At 42.2% G+C, this 21,656-nt stretch overlaps 1 protein-coding gene across 4 annotated transcripts in view; it reads left to right on the top strand.

The window, feature by feature from the left end:
- LOC122111072 (zinc finger protein with KRAB and SCAN domains 8-like) overlaps positions 1 to 9,230 on the top strand; it is an 88,901-nt gene extending 79,671 nt beyond the window's left edge. Inside the window, exons 1-6 of one of the 4 annotated variants that reach the window (XM_042683775.1) lie at positions 563 to 616; positions 3,281 to 3,765; positions 5,240 to 5,387; positions 5,924 to 5,985; positions 6,260 to 6,377; positions 8,012 to 9,223. In XM_042683775.1, the coding sequence (XP_042539709.1) occupies positions 3,343 to 3,765; positions 5,240 to 5,387; positions 5,924 to 5,985; positions 6,260 to 6,377; positions 8,012 to 8,841 (1,581 nt within the window). In that variant the 5' untranslated portion in view covers positions 563 to 616; positions 3,281 to 3,342 and the 3' untranslated portion in view covers positions 8,842 to 9,223. Of the gene's footprint in view, positions 1 to 562; positions 617 to 638; positions 884 to 3,280; positions 3,766 to 5,239; positions 5,388 to 5,923; positions 5,986 to 6,259; positions 6,378 to 8,011 lie in introns of those variants that run through there. The other 3 variants (XM_042683776.1, XM_042683774.1, XM_042683780.1) reach the window with 3 other exon arrangements.
- Positions 9,231 to 21,656: the final 12,426 nt, after the last annotated feature.

Raw genomic sequence — 21,656 nt, 5'->3', positions numbered from 1 at the left:
AGCTCATAATTGTCTAAAATTGTTTCTAACTTGAGCTGTGTGGAAACGTGATTGTGAAAATTATTTAAAATGCAACAACTTTGCTAACCTGTTATAAATTGGCCCTTAGATTACCTTGGATTTTCTATGTAAATCCCTGAGCATGCTACTAAAATTAGTTATAAATACATAATTAAAATTAAGTAATGCAATCAGCTCTGTAAATTTAAGAAGTGCTAAATACTTAGTGACCCACAACCAAGTATCATGAGTTTGTTCACTCTCTTCGCAAAGATAGCAAACCACATATAGCTTAACACCTTACTTTTATCTCTTTCTTATATCAATCACTGGGGGAAATTTTTGTTTTAATGTCTCTTTTTTAATTGTAAGAGGGCGGGGAGGAGAGGAGACCCAGAGGCAGCAAACGAACGAGTATCCTCCCAGAAAGGCAGTTAAAGAGGCCGGAAATGACCTCACGCCCCTCCCTGCGGGTGGTTTGCTAGTTCCGGACACTTCCGTCGAGTGTGGGCTGAATGGGAGACGCTTTCCGGTGTGTGTGTGTGTGTGTGTGTGTGTGTCTAGGTCTCCTCCGGTGGCTCTCCACCTGCCGATGCTGCGGTTCTTTTGTTCCGGGGTAGGGTTGCATTTGCGGGCGTACGCGTGTGGAACGTTTTCCTACCCGGCCTCTGCGCCCAACCGGAGGACCGAGACCCCCTGGGAGAGGCGCGGCAGGGCGGGCCCGTCGCGGCGTAGCTGTGGTTTGGGCCCACCCTGGGCGCCCGTGGCGAGGGTCGTTTCCGTGTGTCTGGGGCCATCACTCAGTTGGTGTTGGGACTCTTGGGTCACATACACGAACCTTGAACATGGGAGCGGTTTTAGTTTTGTCCTTCCTGGAGACAAGGTTAGTTCCAGGGTCTTCAATGGATTGTTTGTCCTGGACCAGAACCTTGAAGTCGGGTTGCTTGGTTGAAATGTAGCTTCCACCATGACTATCTCCTCTATGACTTTTTTTTTGGCCAGTCTTCTCTATGCCTTATTTGATCGGCTTTGTAAAACGGGGATAATGATGTCACTTTAAGTCACTGGGGTCTTTGTGAGCATTAGTGTGTCAGGTGCTTAAAATAGCACCGGCTACAGAGTAAGCGCAGCTAAAAATGTGCTATTTTTTAAAAAAGTGAACTGTGGTAGCATATTATTTTCAGTGAGTAGGATTAGTAACTGGATATTGTTCTTTTTTCTTAATTTTAGTATCATGCACCGAGTTTTTTTTTTTTGTAATGGATTTCTGTATTTTAGGAGGGGAAAAAATAAGCTATTCTAAAGAGCAGCCTATCCCAAAGTGTCTCATGATGTTCAAATTCATAATGGTTTTTAAAGGTGTAAAGATACTTTTTCTTTGGCTTGAGACTTAAGAGGAGCAAGAGAGGTTTCCAACAATGAGGAAGGACTAGTATAAGTAGAAATCACTGCTTAGAAATCCTGCTCTGTGCTGAGGATCTGGAGGTTTTGTAAGCCTCCCAGTGGGACCATATATATTGCATAGATGAGTTCACACTACCTCCCCCCTACACTCCACTGTAACAATACTGTGTCATTTTCTTCCCTTGCTAGTGGCTCACATCTGTAATCCTAGCTACTCAGGAGGCTGAGATCTGAGGATAGAGGTTCAAAGACAGCCCAGGCAAGAAAGTCCATGAAACTCTTATCTCCAAATAACCACCAAAAAACTGGAAGTGGAGCTGTGACTCAAAGTGGTAGAACACTAGCCTTGAGCAAAAGAAGTTGAGGGACAGCACCCAGGCCCTGAGTTCAAGCCTCATGACCACAAAAAATAAATAATAATTGTAACTTTCTTCTGTGCATGAGAAGCTTTTCTTTTATTACCTTCAATTTATTTACTTATTTGAGAATATTTCCTGTTAGTAAAGTCTCTTAATCCCATACCTTCTGATGCTGCTCAGTTGGGCTCAGGACCCAAATGTGACTGGTGGTGAAACCTGGGGTACAGCTGGGTAGGATATATGAGACTTTTCTTTTTTTCAATTTTTTATTGTTATTATAAAGGTGATGTACAGAAGGAGTACAGTAACATATGTCAGGCAAACAGCCTTACTTTTCCTTCCACAGCTTCCCTCCTTCTGCATATGTGAACACCCTCCTTACTCCCCCTTAGACTTCTGATTTACTCTGGGCGAGGCTCTAGTCATTTCTCTCACTTCCCTTGACCCCACATACATGCTTTGTACTGTATTATGTAGAATGGAATGAAAGTAGGAATTCGTTTGATTTTTGGGAAATTCAAACATAAATGTAGAGAAAAAATTAGTCAATCCAAATAATGTGTCCATAACTCACCTTCCACACCATCATCTTTTGGTCATATGTATCCTTTTTCTGTCCCTGTCCCTGCTTCCTCTCCCCACCCCACCCCCTCTCTATCTCTGTCTCTCTCTTTCCTTTAGCTTCATTTGGGGCATATCAAATTGAATTTGTTTGTAAGATTTCCAGGTAGAACTATCTGGGAAGCAGCTCAGGATAGGGATCAAGAATGTTTAGCTTAGAAATAAAGAGTTAAAGTCTTACAAGTGATTCAAAGATGTGGAAAGAGAAAAAGGTCAAGAGAAGAATTCCAAGGCCCATTCTTACCTAAAACAAGAAAGGCCAATGGATTATACACTTGGCTGACATTAATATAATACTTACCACATGCTAGGCATTGGAGAGTAAGGTCCTTGAATCCAGGGAATAGTGAGTTTTGGGAGGAGGACAGGCAACATGGAACTGCTTACCTGAGAAAACAGTAACTCAAAGAAGTATCTCTACACTTCTGCAAGGGCAGCCTTTGTGACCTTCCTGTGGTCTGTTGTCTAGGATATGTTGAAGGTTTAGTGGTGAAAACTGGCCTGAGCCTGAAGGAATGTTGTTTCAAAAAGTTGGCTCTGTCTTGAGTGGCAGATAGAAGGGTGGCAAAGACAGAGGCAGGCAGCCCCCTCAGAAGACAAAGCAGGGTCAGCCAATCGCTGAGTTGCCTCTCTAGAGAGTTTGGGAATAAGCCTAGATCTTATGTTCATTAGTCAAGGATGTAGGGGTGGCAAGACCCATTCTCATGGTCACCTTTGGGGAGCTTATGCAGGGGATCAGGTTTGGGGTGGTGCAAAAAATGAAGCCAAAGAGACAGTTGAACATAGGGAAGAAATCTCCACGAATGTTCTAGGATGCACTCATTAGAGAGTCCTGGCATGAGGAAAGGCAACTGTCTGCAAGTTGAATAGCTAACTGATTTGTTTCTGCTTTTCAGAGATCTCTTGCCAATGAACAGTGTGCCGTTACAGTGACCTCACAGTACTGCTTTCACTGAAGATGGCTAGAGAGTCGAAGGCAAACACAGCCCTGGATGACCAATCTACAGAGGATCAGATCGGACTTCTGGTCATAAAGGTGGAGGAGGAAGAGGCCTCCACCTTTGCAGAGGAGGTTCATTTGCCAGGCAGCGGTGCCCAGGGGCCTGAGCATTCCCGCCAGTGCTTCCGTGCTTTCCGCTACCCTGAAACAGTGGGCCCCCGAGAGGCGCTGAGCCAGCTGCGGGAGCTCTGCAGACAGTGGCTGCGGCCCGACCTGCGCAGCAAGGAACAGATCCTGGAGCTGCTGGTGCTGGAGCAGTTCCTGACCATCCTGCCAGGGGACCTGCAGGGCTGGGTGCGGGAGCAGCATCCAGAGAGCGGGGAGGAGGTCGTGGTGCTGCTGGAGTATTTGGAGAGGCAGCTGGATGAGCCGATGCCGCAGGTAGAAAGAACGGGTTTAGTATCTGTGCATCCTGAACTCTCCCAGCGAGGGACATGCCTTTCAGGTCCGGAGTTCTCAGTCTCTTTGTACCCTGAACCTCTTTGGCAGTAAGGCAAACATACCCGGACCTCCTTTCTCAGAACAGGACTTCTAAATACATAAAGGAAAATACCAAAAGATTGCAAAAGAACTCAGACTTGCTGAAATCGTTAGCAAAATACTAAACGAATTTGTGACAAAGTTATGTATGTGCTTTATTAAATTAGTAGGGTAAATAAAATGAGCCTAATGGCAAGGTTAAAAACAGGTCATTTCGGGGTTGGAGGCATGGTTTAGTTGGTAGAGCACCAGCCAGTGAGTGAAAACATCAGGTACCATTCCTATTCTTTTTCTTTTTCTTTTTTTTTTGGGGGGGGGGCCGGTCATGGGGCCTGAACTCTGGGCCTGGGCGCTGTCCCTGAGCTCTTCAGCTCAAGGCTAGCGCTCTACTACTTGAGCCACAGCGCCACTTCAGGCTTTTTGCTTATGTGGAGCTGAGGAATCAAACCCAGGGCCTCATGCATGCAAGGCAAGCACTCTACCACTGAGCCACCTTCCCAGCCCACCATTCCTATTCTTGGACCAGCCCTATTCTTGGCCTCCCAGGTCAAGGGCCAGTTGGGGGACAGGGGCAGTGTAGGTAACTAGTCATTTGAAAGTTATGATAAGGAAATAACTCTAAAGATATTTTCTTGCAATGTACAGGAAAAACATGTATAATGATGCATTGGTTTGTTGCTTCCATTAATAATGGACTAGTTTCTTTGAAACTAGTAAAAATAAAACCTGTTATTTTTCCTACCCACGTTAACAGACCACTGGTTTTGAACTTGGTTTTTAGTTCCATTTTCTGCCTATTTTATGAGACTGTTTCTCTCTGCATGGTTCAGTGTTTTTGTACACATTCCCTCAGAGAACTGGGGGCCAGAACCTTCTAACTAGTTACCAGGAAACCAACGTTCTTGACTTGGATTCATTTCACAGAACTCTGTAACAATGAGAAAAAATTCTCTCAGTGCTTTGTGCAAAATTCTGATTTACACTATGACAGTAATTTGAAACTCAAACTATAAATGTCCAGTAGGAAATCTTAATACTCATGCCAGGCCCTGTTAGGGGATTTTATAGTATGTCATCTTATTGCTCCATCAGCAAAATGAGTACAATAATTGTATCTCCCTTCTAAAATAGTTGTTGACAGGCTGGCAGAGTGGCTCAAGTGGTAGAGCACTTGCATACCAAGTATGAGGTCTTAGCTCAAAACCCAGTACTGCCAAAAAGAAAGAGAAAAAGATAGAAAGAAAGGAAGGAAGGAAGGCATCTTTGTTAGATGAATCCATAGTTGTAGTGTTCTTGAAAGCAGTGCCAGGCTCATAGAAAATGGTATAGACGTGTGATGAGTAAATGAAGATAAAAATAAATGATTGACTTCTAGGTCCCAGGTGGTGATCAAGAGCAAGAACTACTCTATTCCAAAGTGGTCCCATTCACACCTGCCCAGGTCTCACAAAATAGCCAGTTCCAGCCAGTGAAGCCTCTACTTAAGCATGAATCTTTGGAATCCCAACCCTTACAAGACAGAGGTGAGTGTTATCTTCTAGGCTGTATGGTCTGTCTGTCTGTCTCTCTCTCTCTCTCTGTCTCTCTCTCTCTCTCTGTCACTGGTGGTGCTGGGGATCAAATCCACACACATCCAACTTTTTTTTTTTTTTTGCCAGTCCTGTGGCCTGAACTCAGCCTCGGTTCTCTTCCTGAGCTTCTTTTGCTGAAGGCTAGCACTCCACTACTTGAGCCACAGCACTAGTTCTAGCTTTTTCTATTTATGTGGTACTGAGGAATTGACCCCAGGGATTCATGCATGCTAGGCAAGCACTATTCCACTAAGCCACATTCCCAGCCCACACATCCAACTCTTGCATAGTTTTTATATATCTACAGAGAATATTAGATCTGTTTAAGCTCTAGAATTGAATCTAGTAGGAATCATGTATTTTGGAAAGGAATCAATTGTATATAAACTTGTTTTTGCAGAAATTTTTCCAGTTTTTAAACTTGTATTTCACAGGCAAGAAGGCTGGATGCTAGGGTAGATCTCACGCAGAGCATCTTTCCTTCTTAGTTTTCCAGGAAGGCTGTGGAGAAGACCCAATGATAACTGCCAGACTCACTCCAGAGTCCCAGGTGAGCTGGAGCCCCTTTCCCTCCTTAATGCCTTTTATTACTGTTGTGCTTCTGCAAAGTTCCTTTGTCTCCATTTTACCTTTATCTCCCAGCTAGGCCCTCTACCTGAGTTGTAGATGGGATGTGAATATTCTCATCTAGCTCATGGTTGCTTATCACTGTCTAACTTTATATAAAGAGGCTTCTCAGGTTTCATTACTGTCTTGTGGAGTTGTTTGTACTTCCCAGCTTTTCTTTCCTCTGTCTCTTTGGTCAACCACTTCTGTTCCTTTAGGGATTGCTGAAAATGGAAGATACCATGACCCTCTCCCCTGGGTGGGTACAACAGGATTCATCTCAGATGAACCTCTGCAGAGATGAAAGGCAGAACTATGGCAGCCAGGTCTCCCTGGGTAAGACCAATGGGCATTAATTTCTCCTCAGGTTTCTTGGCATCCTCTGTATATTAGAACATACTAACCCGTGAGATTCTTAGAAACTATTGAGTTCATGATGTTTGGATTCCAAACCACATTTGTGGATTTCCAAACCACTGACTAGCTCCTTAACACTTGTGGTCTTGCATTCTTTGACTTGCCAGTGTTCTAGTCAAGGTGAGTGGGATGAATTAGATACAACTGTACTCTCTAATATTGTTCCCTTGTGGGAAATGCTCAATAAATGCTGGTTGGAATAGAGTGCTTACCTCCCATTTTGTTTTTGTTTGGGGATTTGTTGGGTTTATGTGTGCCAGTTTTCTAGGACTTTGAGCATTTTTGCTCAAGACTAGCACTTTACCATGTGAGTTAGAGCTGCACTCCTGGCATTTTTTTTTGAGTAGTTTATCAGCAATAAAGACTCTCACAGACTTCCTTACCCAAGCTGGCTTTGAACTGTGAACCTCAGATCTCAGCCTCCTGAGATTATAGGCATGAGCTACTGGTGTCAGGCTCTTACCTCCCATTTTGAGTAAGACCAAGAACTCAATCCTTGTCACTGGGGGAAAAAAAAAAGTTTTGTTATAGAGGCTCATGCCTGTAATACTAGCTGCTTGGGAAGCTGAATCAGGAGGACTACAATTTGAAGCCAGCCTGGACAAAAAAGTTCACAAGACTCCATCTTAACTAATAAAAAGCTAGGTACAATGTTGTGTGCCTGTCATTCCAACTACATGGGAAGTATAAATAAAAGGATTATGATCTAAGTTAGCCCCTGGAAAAAAGCAAGATCTTATCTGATAACCAATTAAAGCAGGAAGAGCTGGAAATATATCTCAAGTGGTAGAGTACCTGCTTAACAAGGGAAAGTCCCAGAGTTTAAACTCGAATTCCTCCTCCACCCCCACCCTCCCTCAAAAAAGATTGCTTTCTTCCTCTTCCTTCCTATATTTTGGCCTGACTGAAGAAAAAGCTGAGGGAACTCTTTTGGAAAGGATGAGACATGGAGTCATAGAGTGTGTGTTTAAAATGACCTTAGACATTGGCTACAGACCCTGGTTTTAGGGGTGAAGGTGCAGAGATATAGAAAAGGTCACATAGCCACAGTGGAGGCTGCAGCTTCATTTTCTCAGGACCAGTATCTTCTGTATAGAGACAGTGATTCTGCCCAGGGTGCAATCTAAGATAAGCCCTTTACTAACCAGTTTCTGAGTTTCTGATACTTCATAAATCCTCTTACTTGCCCTATTTACTATCACTTTTTGTACTTAGTCCTTTTAATATCAAATCCTAGGCATATGGCCCATCTCACTATTACTAGAGCTCTCAGGTCCATCCCCTTTACCAACCCCTAGCACAGTCCTTGGTTCTCACCAGCTTTCCATCTTTCCTTGTACTTTCCCAGTTGTATGTTTCTTCCAATGGCCAGTTTGCATTCTCAGGTCTCCCCAGCATTCCTGGTATCCCCTTTATTCCCATCCTTACTCCTGCACTGAAATCCTTATCTTTGGCATGCAGAGACCTCTTTAATTCTTGCCTTCTTGGCTTTCATCACACAGCTCCCTGCCGTGCAGGATATAACTGACAGTCACTGGCCTTTGTGGTTGCAGGTCAGGAAATGCAGACTAAGACCAGTGACATGACTGCAGCTGAAAAGCATTCAGAACAAGAGCCTAGACACCTGGGTGAAGACATTGCCCATATTCCTGTCTATGAGCAGGAGAGCAGGTTACAAAGAAAGCAGAAAAGTGCCACAGGGAATAGGAGACACATTTGCCAGGAATGTGGAAAGAGTTTTGCTCAGAGTTCAGGCCTGAGTAAGCACAAGAGAATCCACACTGGAGAAAAACCCTACGAGTGTGAGGAGTGCAGAAAAGCCTTCATTGGGAGCTCTGCCCTCATCACTCATCAGCGCGTTCACACTGGTGAGAAGCCGTACGAGTGTAAAGAGTGTGGCAAGGCCTTCAGTCACAGCTCAGACCTCATCAAACACCAGAGAACCCACACTGGGGAGAAGCCCTATGAGTGCGACGACTGCGGGAAAACCTTCAGCCAGAGCTGCAGCCTCCTTGAGCATCACAAAATTCACACTGGGGAGAAGCCATACCCATGCATCATGTGTGGCAAAGCCTTTAGGCGTAGTTCACACCTCCGGAGACATCAGAGGATCCATACTGGAGCTAAAAATGTTCGGGAGCCTGACTGGGAAGGTCAAGGTAGAATGGAAAGCCAGTGGGAAAATACTGAAACACCTGTGTCTTATAAATGTAATGAGTGTGAGAGAAGTTTCGCTCAGAATACAGGCCTTATTGAACATCTAAAAATCCACACTGGTGAGAAACCCTACCAGTGTGACACATGTGGAAAAGGCTTTGCTCGAACCTCATACCTGGTTCAACATCAGCGAAGCCACATTGGGAAAAGACTTCTGTCACAGTGACCTGTGCCATACATGACAGAGTTCGTGCTCTTTGTCATTGACATGAAGCCACCACAGATCCCTTCCTGGCCACAGATGCTGTGAGCTCAACCTTACTGATTCACATCATCATGTATTAAAAGCTAGAATCTGAGATAAATGATCTGTGTTCTACAGAGAAGGTATTGACAGAGTTGTCTGGAAGAGACAGAACTGGAAGTGTTTTCTTCTCCCCCATCAGAATTAAGTGGGCTTCCAGATTGGTTACTACCCTCAAGTTCTAGATTCTGAGTCAATCCCGTGCTCTTCTTACCAAGTAAATAGGCTTGCCAGAGCATGGGTGACAGTGAGGTTACTGTGGATAAAGAGAGTCCATATTTCTGGGCTGGGAATGTGGCTTAATGTAGAGTGCTTGCCTAGCATGCATGAAGCCATGGGTGTGATTCCTCAGTACCACATAAACAAAAAAAGCCGCAAGTGGCCCTGTGGCTCAAGTGGTAGAGTGCTAGCCTTGAGCAAAAGCAGCTCAGGGACAGTGGCTAGGCCCTGAGCTCAAGCCTGATGTCTGGCAAAAAAAAAAAAAGAATCCATATTTCTTTACCTGACTAAGATTTCTAGTGAGAAATGCCTTAAACAGCTTCTTATTTTTACTAAATCATTCTGAATGGAATTCCATGCTTTCTTATTTTCTTTCTGACACTAATTTTGCTATTCTTGAGAAAACTTTTCTATTCAGGTAGTATGAAAATTAGTGATCAGATCAGAATAAAATGATAAACTTTCCAAAACTTACCATCTGGGTTCTTGAGTTGTAGTTATCATTGGCATACCCCAAATCTCAAAGCTGTAAAAACTATTTTGCCTCCACCCTGCCTAGTTGTCCTAGGGTAGTGGGAGAGGTTTCAGAAAGACTGGAGAAAATACCTGAAACAGTATTTGAGACATAAGGCTCATTCATGCATACCAACAAGGGAAGTCCATGAGGAATGAATGTGGTCCAACATCACTAAGTGGAAGGTTCAGTCAGTGGCAGCTGGCTGGACAAAAGCGCTTATCTTTTCCACAGTATTCTGTTCTATACTGCCTACAGAAGGCAGAAGCATTTTATATGTTAGCTTACAAAAACATTGACATTAACTTGCTATATCCTTGTATGATCAAATATAGTGACAGTATATGTGCAGTAATACAGCCTCCCTTTGTAGGTAGCACTAGTTTGCCCAGCTTCCAGTGTGCCTGTGGAAGTTTATCCGAAATATTCTGGTTTTGCTCACTCTCAATCTCACTTGGTACGAGGTTTGGAAATAGAAAGGGACATTTCTGAGACATATTTTTCGCCCTTTGCTCAGTGGTTTTTCACCTGCCAAGGCATTCGACATAGCAAACTGCATAAAACCTATCCCTGCTAAGCTCACACATTCCCCAGGCAAGTGAATTCACACCAAATGTTTTCAACAAGTATTACTTTTGGTTTCAAACTTGATTAACGTGCAGTCGTGGTCTTCAAATTATTTGACTCCAAAAACCATGTGTGGGGCTGGACATACTGCTCAGCTAGTACAGTGCCTATCAAGTCATGTGTGTGCTAGCAGCTCCTTAGTTATTCACAATGAGAACTTCAGCCATTAAGTTAACTTCTCAGGTTATCTGCTTTAAACATACTTTGTTAAATCATCTTTTTTTTGTTTTCTGTTTTACCTCCTCATAGTAAAAATTTTAGTCCTGTGAATTTAAGTGAGAAATCTTTTGTTTAAAGCCAGCTCTGTATAAGTAATGTGTATTTCAATAGTTTCCACAAAAGTTTCAGAGTGACCACTTTCTCTTCTTTTGGAGTGGAGGCAGTCCTGGGACTTGAACTCAGGATCTGGATGCTGTCCTTGATTTTTCTTTCACTCAAGGCTAATGTTCTGCCACTTGACCCATGGTTCCACTTCCAGCTTTTGGTGATTAACTGAAGAGCCTCATGGACTTCCCTGCCTAGGTTGGATTTGAACCAGGATCCTCAGATCTCAACCTCCTGAGCTAGGATACAAATGTGAGCCACCAGTGCCCAGCAGGGTATTACTTATATTAACATGTTTTCATTTTTGCAGTTAGTGTTTCTCGCTTGATTTTTGACACCAGTGATATTCTATATTTGTAATATCTGTACGATTCTGGAATTAGGATGCAGCAAGGTTTTCTTTTGACATTTAATAATTTAACACTTCATAATGCATTTTCTGTTGTAACAATCTTCTATTATATGTACTTTGTTAGGAATTGAGTGGGCATCCAAAATTTCAGCAAATTTATACAAGCCTCTTTTCATGCCAGTTTCAAAGCCTGCTACTTCAGTTTTTCAGGGATCTAATGGACACAAATTTTACATCCTAGTGATATGATTTATGTTACAGCAATAAACCATATTGTCATTTTGTGTGAATTCTTAAACTGATTAAAAATTTGTTGCATGATTTTTGCTTTCTGAACATATAATAGGATTCTGCAAAGAAACAATCAGTATAATTAATGCATGTGTGTGTATGTACCTACATGTTGGTGATAATATGTATTTATCACTGGGTCATGTGATTATAGAGACATTCTTAATTAAACTAAAAGACCCAGGAAAACCAATGATGTGGTGAGTTCCAGTCCAAAAGTCAACAGGCTAGAGACCTAAAAGCCATAGTTTTAGTTTGAGTCCCAAGGTTAGGAAAACCGATGTCCGAGCTCAATGGCATTAGGCAAGATGAATAGTCTTTGAGAGAAGGGCAGGTCTTCAATTGATTGAATGCTGGAACTCAACAATGTGCCTCAGATTTAAATGTTAATCTTCAAACCAATTTTACAGGCATAATCAGAATAATGTTTGACAATATATCTGGGCACCCTGTGACCCATCAAAGTTGACATATAAAATTAACCAGCCGGGCACTGGTGGCTCACGCCTGTAATCCTAGCTACTCAGGAGGCTGAGATCTAAGGATCGCGGTTCAAAGCCAGCCCGGGCAAGAATGTCCGTGAAACTCCTATCTCCAATAAACCACCAGAAAACCGGAAGTGGCGCTGTAGCTCAAGTGGTAGAGCGCTTGCCTTGAGCTGAAGAGCTGAGGGACAGCTCCCAGGCCCAGAGTTCAAGCCCTACGACCGACCAAAAAATAAAAATAAAAATATTAACCATTACAATACTGTAATTTCAAGCATTAACTAAATTACTAGAACTTTTCATCATGCTCCCACTTTTTGTTTCCTCAAATAACTTTATAAAAGGGCTTCAGTTTCACATGTCATTTTATATCTATCTTCAATATAGTCAAGAACATGTACAACCTAAAGATGACAGTTCTTTCATCTGGCAGTAATAGCCTGTAGATCAAGCTAGAGAAAGCTGGGGAACAGGAGATGTAACTGGTTTACCAATGTTGAGACTATCCTTAGCATCTAGCACAGTTCATGTTGAATGAATAATAGACTGGCTTACTAGGGTTTCATGTTAATGGTTGGTGCTCTTCCATTTAAGCCATGCCTCCAGCCCTGCTTTATTTTTGTGTCCATCATGGGGCTTGAACTCAATGCCTTGGGTGCTATCCCTGAGCTTTTTTGCTCAAGGCTAGCACTTTACCACTTGAACTACAGCTCTACTTCTAGCTTTTTGTTGTTGGTGGTGGTCCTGGGGCTTCAGCCCTGTCTCTGAGCTTCTTTTGCTCAAGGTGAGTGCTCTACCACTTGAGCCACAGTGCCACTTCTGGCTTTTTTGAGTAGTTTATTTGTAAATTAAAGTCTCACGGACTTTCCTGCACAGGATGGCTTTGAACCATGATCCTCAGGTCTCAGCCTCATAAGTAGGCAGGATTACAAGCATGAGCAATTGGTGCCCAGTTCTTTTTTTTTTTTTTTTTTTGGTCTGGTCGTGGGGCCTGACCTCTGGGCCTGGGCGCTGTCCCTCAGTTCTTCAGCTCAGGGCTAGAGCTCTACCACTTGAGCCACAGTGCCACTTCCGACTTTTTTCTTTTTGCTTATGTGGTGCTGAAGAATCGAACCCAGGGCCTCAGGCATGCAAGGCAAGCACTCTACCACTGAGCCACCTTCCCAGCCCTTGGTGCCCAGTTCTGATGGATATTTTTTAAAGTGTTAATAGTTCTTCATCTTTGCTGATTTTCTGACTAGCAATTCTACAGATTACTATGTAATTTCCAGTTCAAGGTCTGCTAAAACAATATTAAAATAATATCCAAAAGACCATAATGTCCATATCTTTTAAAATCCAGGAAACAAAAAAAACCCACTCCTATTTCACTAAGTCTGAAAATCTTCACTTGAAAGTGAAAGAATAAGTAGACACCAACACCAAGAACACAGATACTGGAATTATTTTACAAAGATTTTAAAGCAATCATAAAAATGCTTCAGGGTCCATTTAGGAAAATCTTGAAATGAAAGTATCAGAAAAAAGTGGAGTCTAAAATTTGAGGGTGTAGTTAAAATTTTAGAACTGAAAAATCAGCTGAAATAAGTTCCTAGGTAAATTCAACTTCAGCATTACTGAATTAAGGCTTTCCTAGCAGTCAATTTATGTCTCTACTGACACTACATGACATGAGGCCAAACAAATTAAAATTACCAAGGAAATTCACCTGCGTCTTTCCTGGGTCCCTAGCTGCTGTCTTCTCATCAACCTTCAGAATTTTGTTTTACATAAAATCTAGGGCTTTATTGTACTTAGCAGGAATTTATCTGCTGTATATTGTTAGGAACTAGATGTCCATTCATTATGTTTTCATTTGGTCGTATCTTTATGTCTCTAATAACAATACCTAAAATAAATAGTTCCTGGTCCATAAATATGTATTGCATTAATGGACCAGAAACTAATATTGTGTAGTTGCTAAAATGATAGTAATTGCTGTAACGTGTTGATGGATTTTTATAGTAGTCATATTACCAGATAAGAGTGGCTAAATCTGTCTATTTTTGTTCAGTTGATAAAAACTAGCAAAATAAATCAGCTGCTACATCATAAAACCTTTTTAGGGCACAAAATTTCAAAAAACAGGCTGTTGAGGGAAAATATTTCTAGGATAAAAACTCCTATTTCTAAGGACCATTTATACCTAAAATGACTAATTTGTGCAGAATTTTTGTGTGGGTAAAATTCAAACCAGTGTCTTTAAGAATAGATTATTCAGCATAATACTTATAGTAGAAATATAAAAAAATTAGCATATCTAAAATTAGACTGGGTAGTTATTCTAAATCTTCGTTACCTTCATTAACTCAGTATGACTCCAATTACAAAATAAATTGACCAGTAACTCAATGTAATAATATATACACAGGATCAAAGGCAAAATTGTAAAAAAAGAACCAATGCAGGAAATACAAGGCAAACTGGAAATACCTCATATTTATAGCGCAAATATGTGGTAAGGGACTTGCTGATTGATAAAATTGCTTCAAAGGCTGGCACAAAATGCTATAAACGTTTAGGCACACAAATCAAAGTAATAATACAACCTGTTAGTGCAGAATCCAGCATGAATGGACCATGAGAATTGACTTAGGATGTCATTCAATTGCAAATAAACATGAAGTTGAAAAAGAAAGTAAGTGCTTGGGAACAGTGAGAAGACTGAAAGGGGTAGCCTTTTCCACACACAACCTCCCAAATCCTCTGGAACCACCAACCATCAAGGAACCTGAGGAACAGTCTGACCAAGAAATGTGTGACATCAGGAGCCCCTAGGTCAATAAACACCACTCTAGAACCTCAGCTGCTCACCACCAGCTTCAGAAAAGCTCCCACTTCACCTGATACTCTATCCCAGAAGGTAAAATCTAAATCTGAAAAGTACTAAAAAAAATAATGGAAGTGGCACTGTGGCTCAAGTGGTAGAGTACTTGCCTTGAGCTGAAGAGCCCAGGGACAGCACCTAGGCGCTGAGTTCAAGCCCAGCAACTGACAAAAAAAAAAAAAGATGAACCAATTTCACATAAATATTGAAAATATACTTAAAAAATAGTAAATTAATACATTAACATATTAAAAGAATGCAGGTAATTCCATCATTTCTCACAAAGTTTGAAGCTAGTGGAGTTTATTAGGTTAAAAATAAAAATCAAAACCTCATACATATGGCTGAGTTTCTATTTAAAGAATAAGACACATAAGTAGGAGAGGGATAGAGACAAATATTCAAGAGTCAGGACACTACAAAGCTTCCCTTGTGAGGTTCTCTTTTTCTGTCTCTCCAGAGATTTTTTTTTTTCTCTTTTTCACTTTTCCTTACCAAAAAGTAACAGAGCTGAGAGTTAAACTAGGATCTTAGTTTGGACATGAAACATTTGATTTCAAGGTTACGATCTCTCTGCCTTGTATATCTTCTGTCTTTTACCCTGGCGACTTGAAGGCAATTAGACAAAGTTGGTCTTAGAAAACATAATTTGAACCTAAATCTTCAGTAAAAATATCTAACAGACAAGGTTCCAGTGGTGCACATGAAGTTCATGAGGGAACATCAGGATAATTGCTTGAGACATCTCCTGGATCCTAAGTTCACTTTTGTTGTTTTCTGTGCTATTTCCAAAGCCTTTCACTAATAAAGCCCTAAAGGATCCTCCTAAACCCTCCCACTACGCTTATCCTTCATTCAAATTGTCACAGAAATTTTTCCAGTATAACCAATGCCTCCTCTCCACATTCTGGACATCATCCTATTCTAGGCTAAGGGCCTGTTCCAGCACCTCCTCCTTACATATAGCCAAGTTTCCTGAGTCTTCTGAAGTTTTTTGAGATTCACGTTTTTATACCTGGAAGTAACACCCCAAATAGGCCAAAGAAGATCTGTGATTTCCTTACGGGACTGATTCTTGGTCTCTGGCACAGTCCTCTTCTCTACTATCAGCCCACTATCAAGAGATCTATCCTGCAAGAGAATTGCCATTCTGGGGCCAGAGAGTTCAGCAGAAGATTCACTCCAGCTTAGGGTTCACAATTTTTCAGGAGTATTGCCTTTTAGCTAGCCTTCTTCCTAAGAAAAAAGTAAACAAACAAACAAAAATGTTAACAGGTACTCGTGAGCTTTGATTAACACTTCTACCCAAAAACTTACTTGGACAATACAACGAAAAGAAAAAGATGGACCTTTGTGTTAGAAAACTAAGTAAATTAGGAGAAAATAGGAATTCCTATAAATTATTACCATGTGCTACTCATTTATTTCAAAAATGTTTGTTAATAAAGCTTGAAAGACTATTTTGAGAGGAAGAAGACTGGATACCATAGGCCATAAAGGCTTTTCTGAATTTAGCACTGTTTCTGGTTATTAAAATTAGGAATCTGATGGACATACTTTGACTCTCAGCAAGCCTGGTTTCATCACTTCCTTTCTTTCTTTTTTTTTTTTTTTTCTGGTGCTACAGATCAAACCAGGACTTCATGCATTTGCAACAACCATAGCCCCCATTTATTTGTTTATTTAGTTCCAATCCTAAGGCTTAAACTCAGCATTTTTGCTCAAGGCCAGAACTCAAGTAGTACAGCACTCGCCTTGAGCTGAAAAGCTGAAGGGCAGTGCCCAGGCCCAGAGTTCAAGGCCCAAGATAAAAAAAAAAAAAAAAAAAAAAAAAAGCAAGCCAGGGCTGGGAAGGTGGCTCAATGGTAGAACGCTTGCCTTGCATGCCTGAGGCCCTGGGTTCGATTCCTCAGCACCACATAAGCAAAAAGGAAAAAAAAAAAAAAGCCAGAAGTGGCACTGTGGCTCAAGTGGTAGAGCAGTAGCCTTGAGCTAAAGAGCTTGAGAGTTCAGGCCCCACGACCGGACCCCCCCCCCCAAAAAAAAAGCCCCTAGGGGGCAAGGAGGGAACAAGTGGGATAAAACATTTTTTTCCGGTCAGTTGTAAGGCTTGACCTCAGGGCCTGGACCCTGTCCCTGAGCCTCTTTATGTTCAGGGTTAGCACTCTGCCACTTGTGCCACAGCACCACTTCGTTTTTGAGTGGTTAACGGAAGTCTCATGGGGACTTTTCTGCCAGGGCTGGCTTCGAACTGTGATCCTCAGATCTCAGCACTTGAGTAGCTAGAATTACAGGTTGAACCACCGGCGCCTTGCTAAAATAAATATTTCATATCATTGTCTGATGGCTTCGGAAACTGTGACAATCATAGAAGTGGTATAGTCATGTGACATTTTTTCCACGAGTTACAGGTCTTTATGTGTCATCTTCATTTATAAAGGAAAACAATAGGATTTTTAGGGCTTTTTTAAATGGATTTCTTCTACCCTCGAGCCCCAAATTTAAAGGTAGGTAGATGGCACAAAGGATTCTGGTTGCCGGGGCAACAACTAAACTACGTTCCACAGTTACCAGGACCTCAGAAGACCACATCCGGTCCAAGACCCGCCCCTGGCTTTCAAAGAAATGCCTCCCACCCTAAAATCACCTCACCTGGTCACTGTAAGTGCTGATAAAATTCCTGGGGCCCGCAAGGTTAGCACCAAGTCCCAATAACCTCAAAGTAGAGCCCTCATCCAGTGTGTGAACAAAGATGATAACCCTAAATGACCTCCTGCCTTCACGAGGTCTGGGTCAAGACAAGCCACGCGCAAATCCACATCGGCTCCAGAAGCCCTCAATCAACTAGTTCATCTGAGTCTAGTAGTGAACTCTTTCCCCGGGAAGAAGGACTGAAGATGAGACTCCCCGGGAACCGGAACCCACCAGAGGGACTCGCACCCGCCGATCGACGGTTTTGGAAGACTGATTAGCTCCAGCCGCACGGCGCACTGCTGCGGTAGCGCTGGGAAAATGAGGGCGGGGCTTTCAACTCTGTGGGCTTTGCTTTTCTTCCAGAGGACCAATAGGAGAGGGGGGAGGGGGTTCTGCAGCCGGCGGGTAAACGGGATTGGTTATCTCTGTCCTTTCGCTTTTACTACTGTTTAGTCCCACTTCCCTTTCCCCCTTGACTAGGTCGAAGCTGGCTGGAATCTCTCTGGAGATTCAAGAGGGACATCTCAGCCCTCTCCACTCGTAGTTTAATTTGGGTTTCAGCATTTCTGGGATTGGAAGTGCTTTGAAGGAATGCCCTCCAGAGGTCCCACCATGGAAAGGACCCTTCCAACGGTCTTCTCAAAGCCCAGCTGCTGCTGGTTTCTTGTGTTTCGTCGGCAGTGCCCGTATATGTGCTCGACGATGTGCCGAAGCACCGGAGTTCGATGGGAAAGCTATATTTAAAAGAGCTTATTAACTCATGTAACTTTTACATGGACCTAGATAGTTCGTTTGTTTTTACCTCGCAATGGTATTCCGTGGTATGACATCCCACTATTTGACCATTCACCTCTGAACGACGTCTGCGTGGTTTCCAGGATGACACTATTATAGATGAAGCTGTTAGGAAACATTCGCTGACAGCCAAGTAACATCTAAGAAGACACGTAAGGCTCTGGGGAACACAATTTGAGGACCATCCATTTTCTTAGGCTTTCAATATACTGCGTTAAAATGATCTCTCCATAGCCCAGCACCGGGACTCAACGCCTGTAACCTTTGCTACTCAGGGAGCTGAGATCTGAGGATCACAGTTCAAAGCCAGCCTGGGTAGTAAAATCCGTTAGACTCTTTTTTTTTCTTTCTTTTTTTTGGTCGGTCGTGGGCCTTGAACTCTGGGTCTGGGCGCTGTCCCTCAGCTCTTCAGCTCAAGGTCAGCGCTCTACCACTTGAGCCACAGCGCCACTTCCGGTTTTCTGGTGGTTTATTGGAGATAGGAGTCTCATGGTCTCTCCTGCCCCGGGCTGGCTTTGAACCGCGATCCTCAGATCTCAGCCTCCTGAGTAGCTAGGATTACAGGCGTGAAACACCAGCGCCCGGCTTGTCCGTTAGACTCTTAATTTCCAATTAACCAGCAAAAAGCTGGAAGTAGAGTGCTGGCCTTGAGCACGAAGCTCAGGGACAGCAAGGCCCTGAGTTCACAGTCTGTGCGAATGATCTTGAAGTAATTGAATATGGCTACAGTGTCAGTTGGAATTTATCTTGGGTACCTCCATGGTATAAGGGCTCTAGGGCCACAGACAAGGTTTATGTAGATTAAATATAATTAAACACACAATATCTGGTCTGCTTCCTTCCTAGATATTTCCTCACTTCTGATCCTGGGGATGAGGGTGCAAGGGTACAATCCTTTTGTTCTGTTTTTGTAGACATGCTGTCTTACTCCTAATCTAACTGATCTGTTACTGGGTTGGTTATTTTTAAAAACTAGGAAGATGGTAGTCTACACCGGTCTCTAACAGCCTATTTCATACATTTCCATAGCTTTCATGAAAGAACATTGTCTCCTTCCTAATTCTCAGTCTCACTTTCTGACTCTTCAATTTAAGGGATATTGTCTAGTGCAAGATACTAGAAAGAGGAGCATATACATCCTGGGTTATGCCTCTCAAATGTCTCAAGATTGGAAGATGTCATAGTACCCTTACATTTAAGAAGCAGGATGTACTAGCTCAAATGCAGATTCTCAGGCCTGCCTCAGAAACTGAGCTGGTTTGTAGGAATCTAGAAAACTGGACACCAAACAACCCAGCAAATGAGAAATTGTCTCCTTAATAAAATAATAAACATAAGAGAATAAGCACAATTGACAGACAAGGGAAGGTACTAAGTAAGGTGAACTGTCGGTTTAATCATAATATCATTGCACTCAAAGTCCTACATCTGCCTCTACAGCATATAACACTTTTTGTTTCTTAGTATTTTACCATTTGAGAAAAAAATGAGAATTGAGAAGCTGTGAAAGAAAGCACAAAATCAAATTCCAAGTTGCAAATGTAAAATAATTGCTTTATTAGAAACATCTTTAAAAGCCTGACCTGTTCATATTTTAAATCTTTTAGGACCAGATGTAATGGGGTTATATAAACATATTGCCTTGATATTTGGAGAGTCATTAAAGAGTTATGAGCTTGATATTATATAACTTTCCAAAAAAACATCATTGCATGAAAAGTTTTGTTTTACTTCATACTTAAGTCTACCATATTTTACTTACCTACACTCTACAATCTATGTGCTTTTTTGTGTATCTGGTACCAGGGATTGAAGCCAGGATGATGTGCTTGCTAAGAAAGTGCTCTACCACATCTCTAGACATACTCAAATAGGGTCTCCCACTTTTTACTTGGACTGACCTCAGACTGCAGTCCTCCTACATGGGATTCCTGAGTAGCAGGAATTTTAGACACGTACTGTACCATACCATCTAACCCCATGTATGCCTTTCCCCACTTTTTTATGTCAGTACTGGAGCTTTAACAAAAGACCTTTCATTCTTAACTATTTCAATTACTGCTAGTGCTCTACCACTTGAGCCATACTTCCAATCTTTTTGCTGGTAGAGATAGTCTCTCAAATTGGCATGCCTAGGCTGGAACCTTGATCCTCAGATCGGATTACAGGCATGAGCCTCAGTTGTTCAGCTACTTCTGGTTTTTGGATAAGAGTCTGACTTTTCTGCCTGGACTGTCTTCACATAATAATTCTCAGATCTCAGCCCACTGTATGGCTAGTATTACAGACGTAAGCCACCAGCACTTGACTTAAATAACATTTTGAAATAGTAATTATTTCATACATAAGTGGTTGTTATGTTAAACGATGGAATACCTGAAATACTACATGCCTGTAAAAAGAATGAGGTAATTCTTTTTATGATGCATAAATATCTAAAGATCAAGGTTTAGAAGTATAAACAATATGCCATCTTTCTCTATAGCAGAGAAAATAAGATTGTGTACATATTATGTTTAAACATATGTAAAATAAACAGAAATATTACCTCTGTGTGTGGGTGTGTGTGCGTGCATGTGTGCCAGTCATGTGGACTTTCCTAGTGGGCTGGCTTTTAATAGGGGTTATCAGATCTCAGCCTCCTGGGTAGGTAGGATTACAGACATGAACCTCCACCACCCATAGTCATATTTTATTATAAAAATACTAGTAGGGGGCTGGGAAGGTGGCTCAGTGGTAGAGCGCCCCTTGCATGCCTGAGACCCTGGGTTCGATTCCTCAGCACCACATAAGCAAAATGAAAAAAGCCAGAAGTGGTGCTGTGGCTCAAGTGGTAGAGCACTAGCCTTGAGCTGAAGAGCTGAGGGACAGTGCCCAGGCCCAGAGTTCAGGCCCCACGACCGGACCCAAAAAAAGAAAAAGAAAAAAAATACTAGTAGGATTGAATGTAGGACTCCCAGACTCCTGATGTGCATTCAAAATATCATACACACATAGTATTGCTCTTTAAAATTCTTTCAAAATGTGCTTTTAAAAACTTCTGATTCATAGATTGGGGGAGTGTTCCCATTTCTGTGTCAAGGGCGCTCTGGATTACAGGAAAGCCATCTCTTACATTCAGGGATTCCTTTCTTGTCTGAAACAACTAGAAAAGTAGAAATTAACACTGATTTGCTCAGACAGGCCCAGATGGGGTAGGGAAGTCAGCCCAAACCAGGCACAAATATCTGACTCTGAGCAGGTGACTCATGCCTGTAATCCTAGCTACTCAGGAGGCTGAGATTTGAGGATCACGGTTCAAAGCCAGTCCGGGCAGAAATGTCCGTGAGACTCTTATCTCCAATAAACCACTAGAAAACCAGAAGTGGTGCTGTGGCTCAAGCGGTAGAGTGCTTGCCTTGAGCTGAAGAGCTAAGGGATAGCGCCCAAGCCCAGAGTTCAAGCCCCATGACCAAAAAAAAAAAACTGACTCTGGCAGCCAGGAGAGAAAGGGGAGAAAAGGAGACCAAAATTCAGCCCCTGGATGGCTTCAGGTGACCAATGTCCAAAGCATCTGGTCCTAGACTTGTG

Source organism: Dipodomys spectabilis, unplaced genomic scaffold, assembly GCF_019054845.1.
Source record: "Dipodomys spectabilis isolate Male_0828 unplaced genomic scaffold, ASM1905484v1 ptg000085l, whole genome shotgun sequence".
Taxonomy (NCBI): domain Eukaryota; kingdom Metazoa; phylum Chordata; class Mammalia; order Rodentia; family Heteromyidae; genus Dipodomys; species Dipodomys spectabilis.
This window is presented reverse-complemented; position numbering and strand designations above follow the sequence as displayed.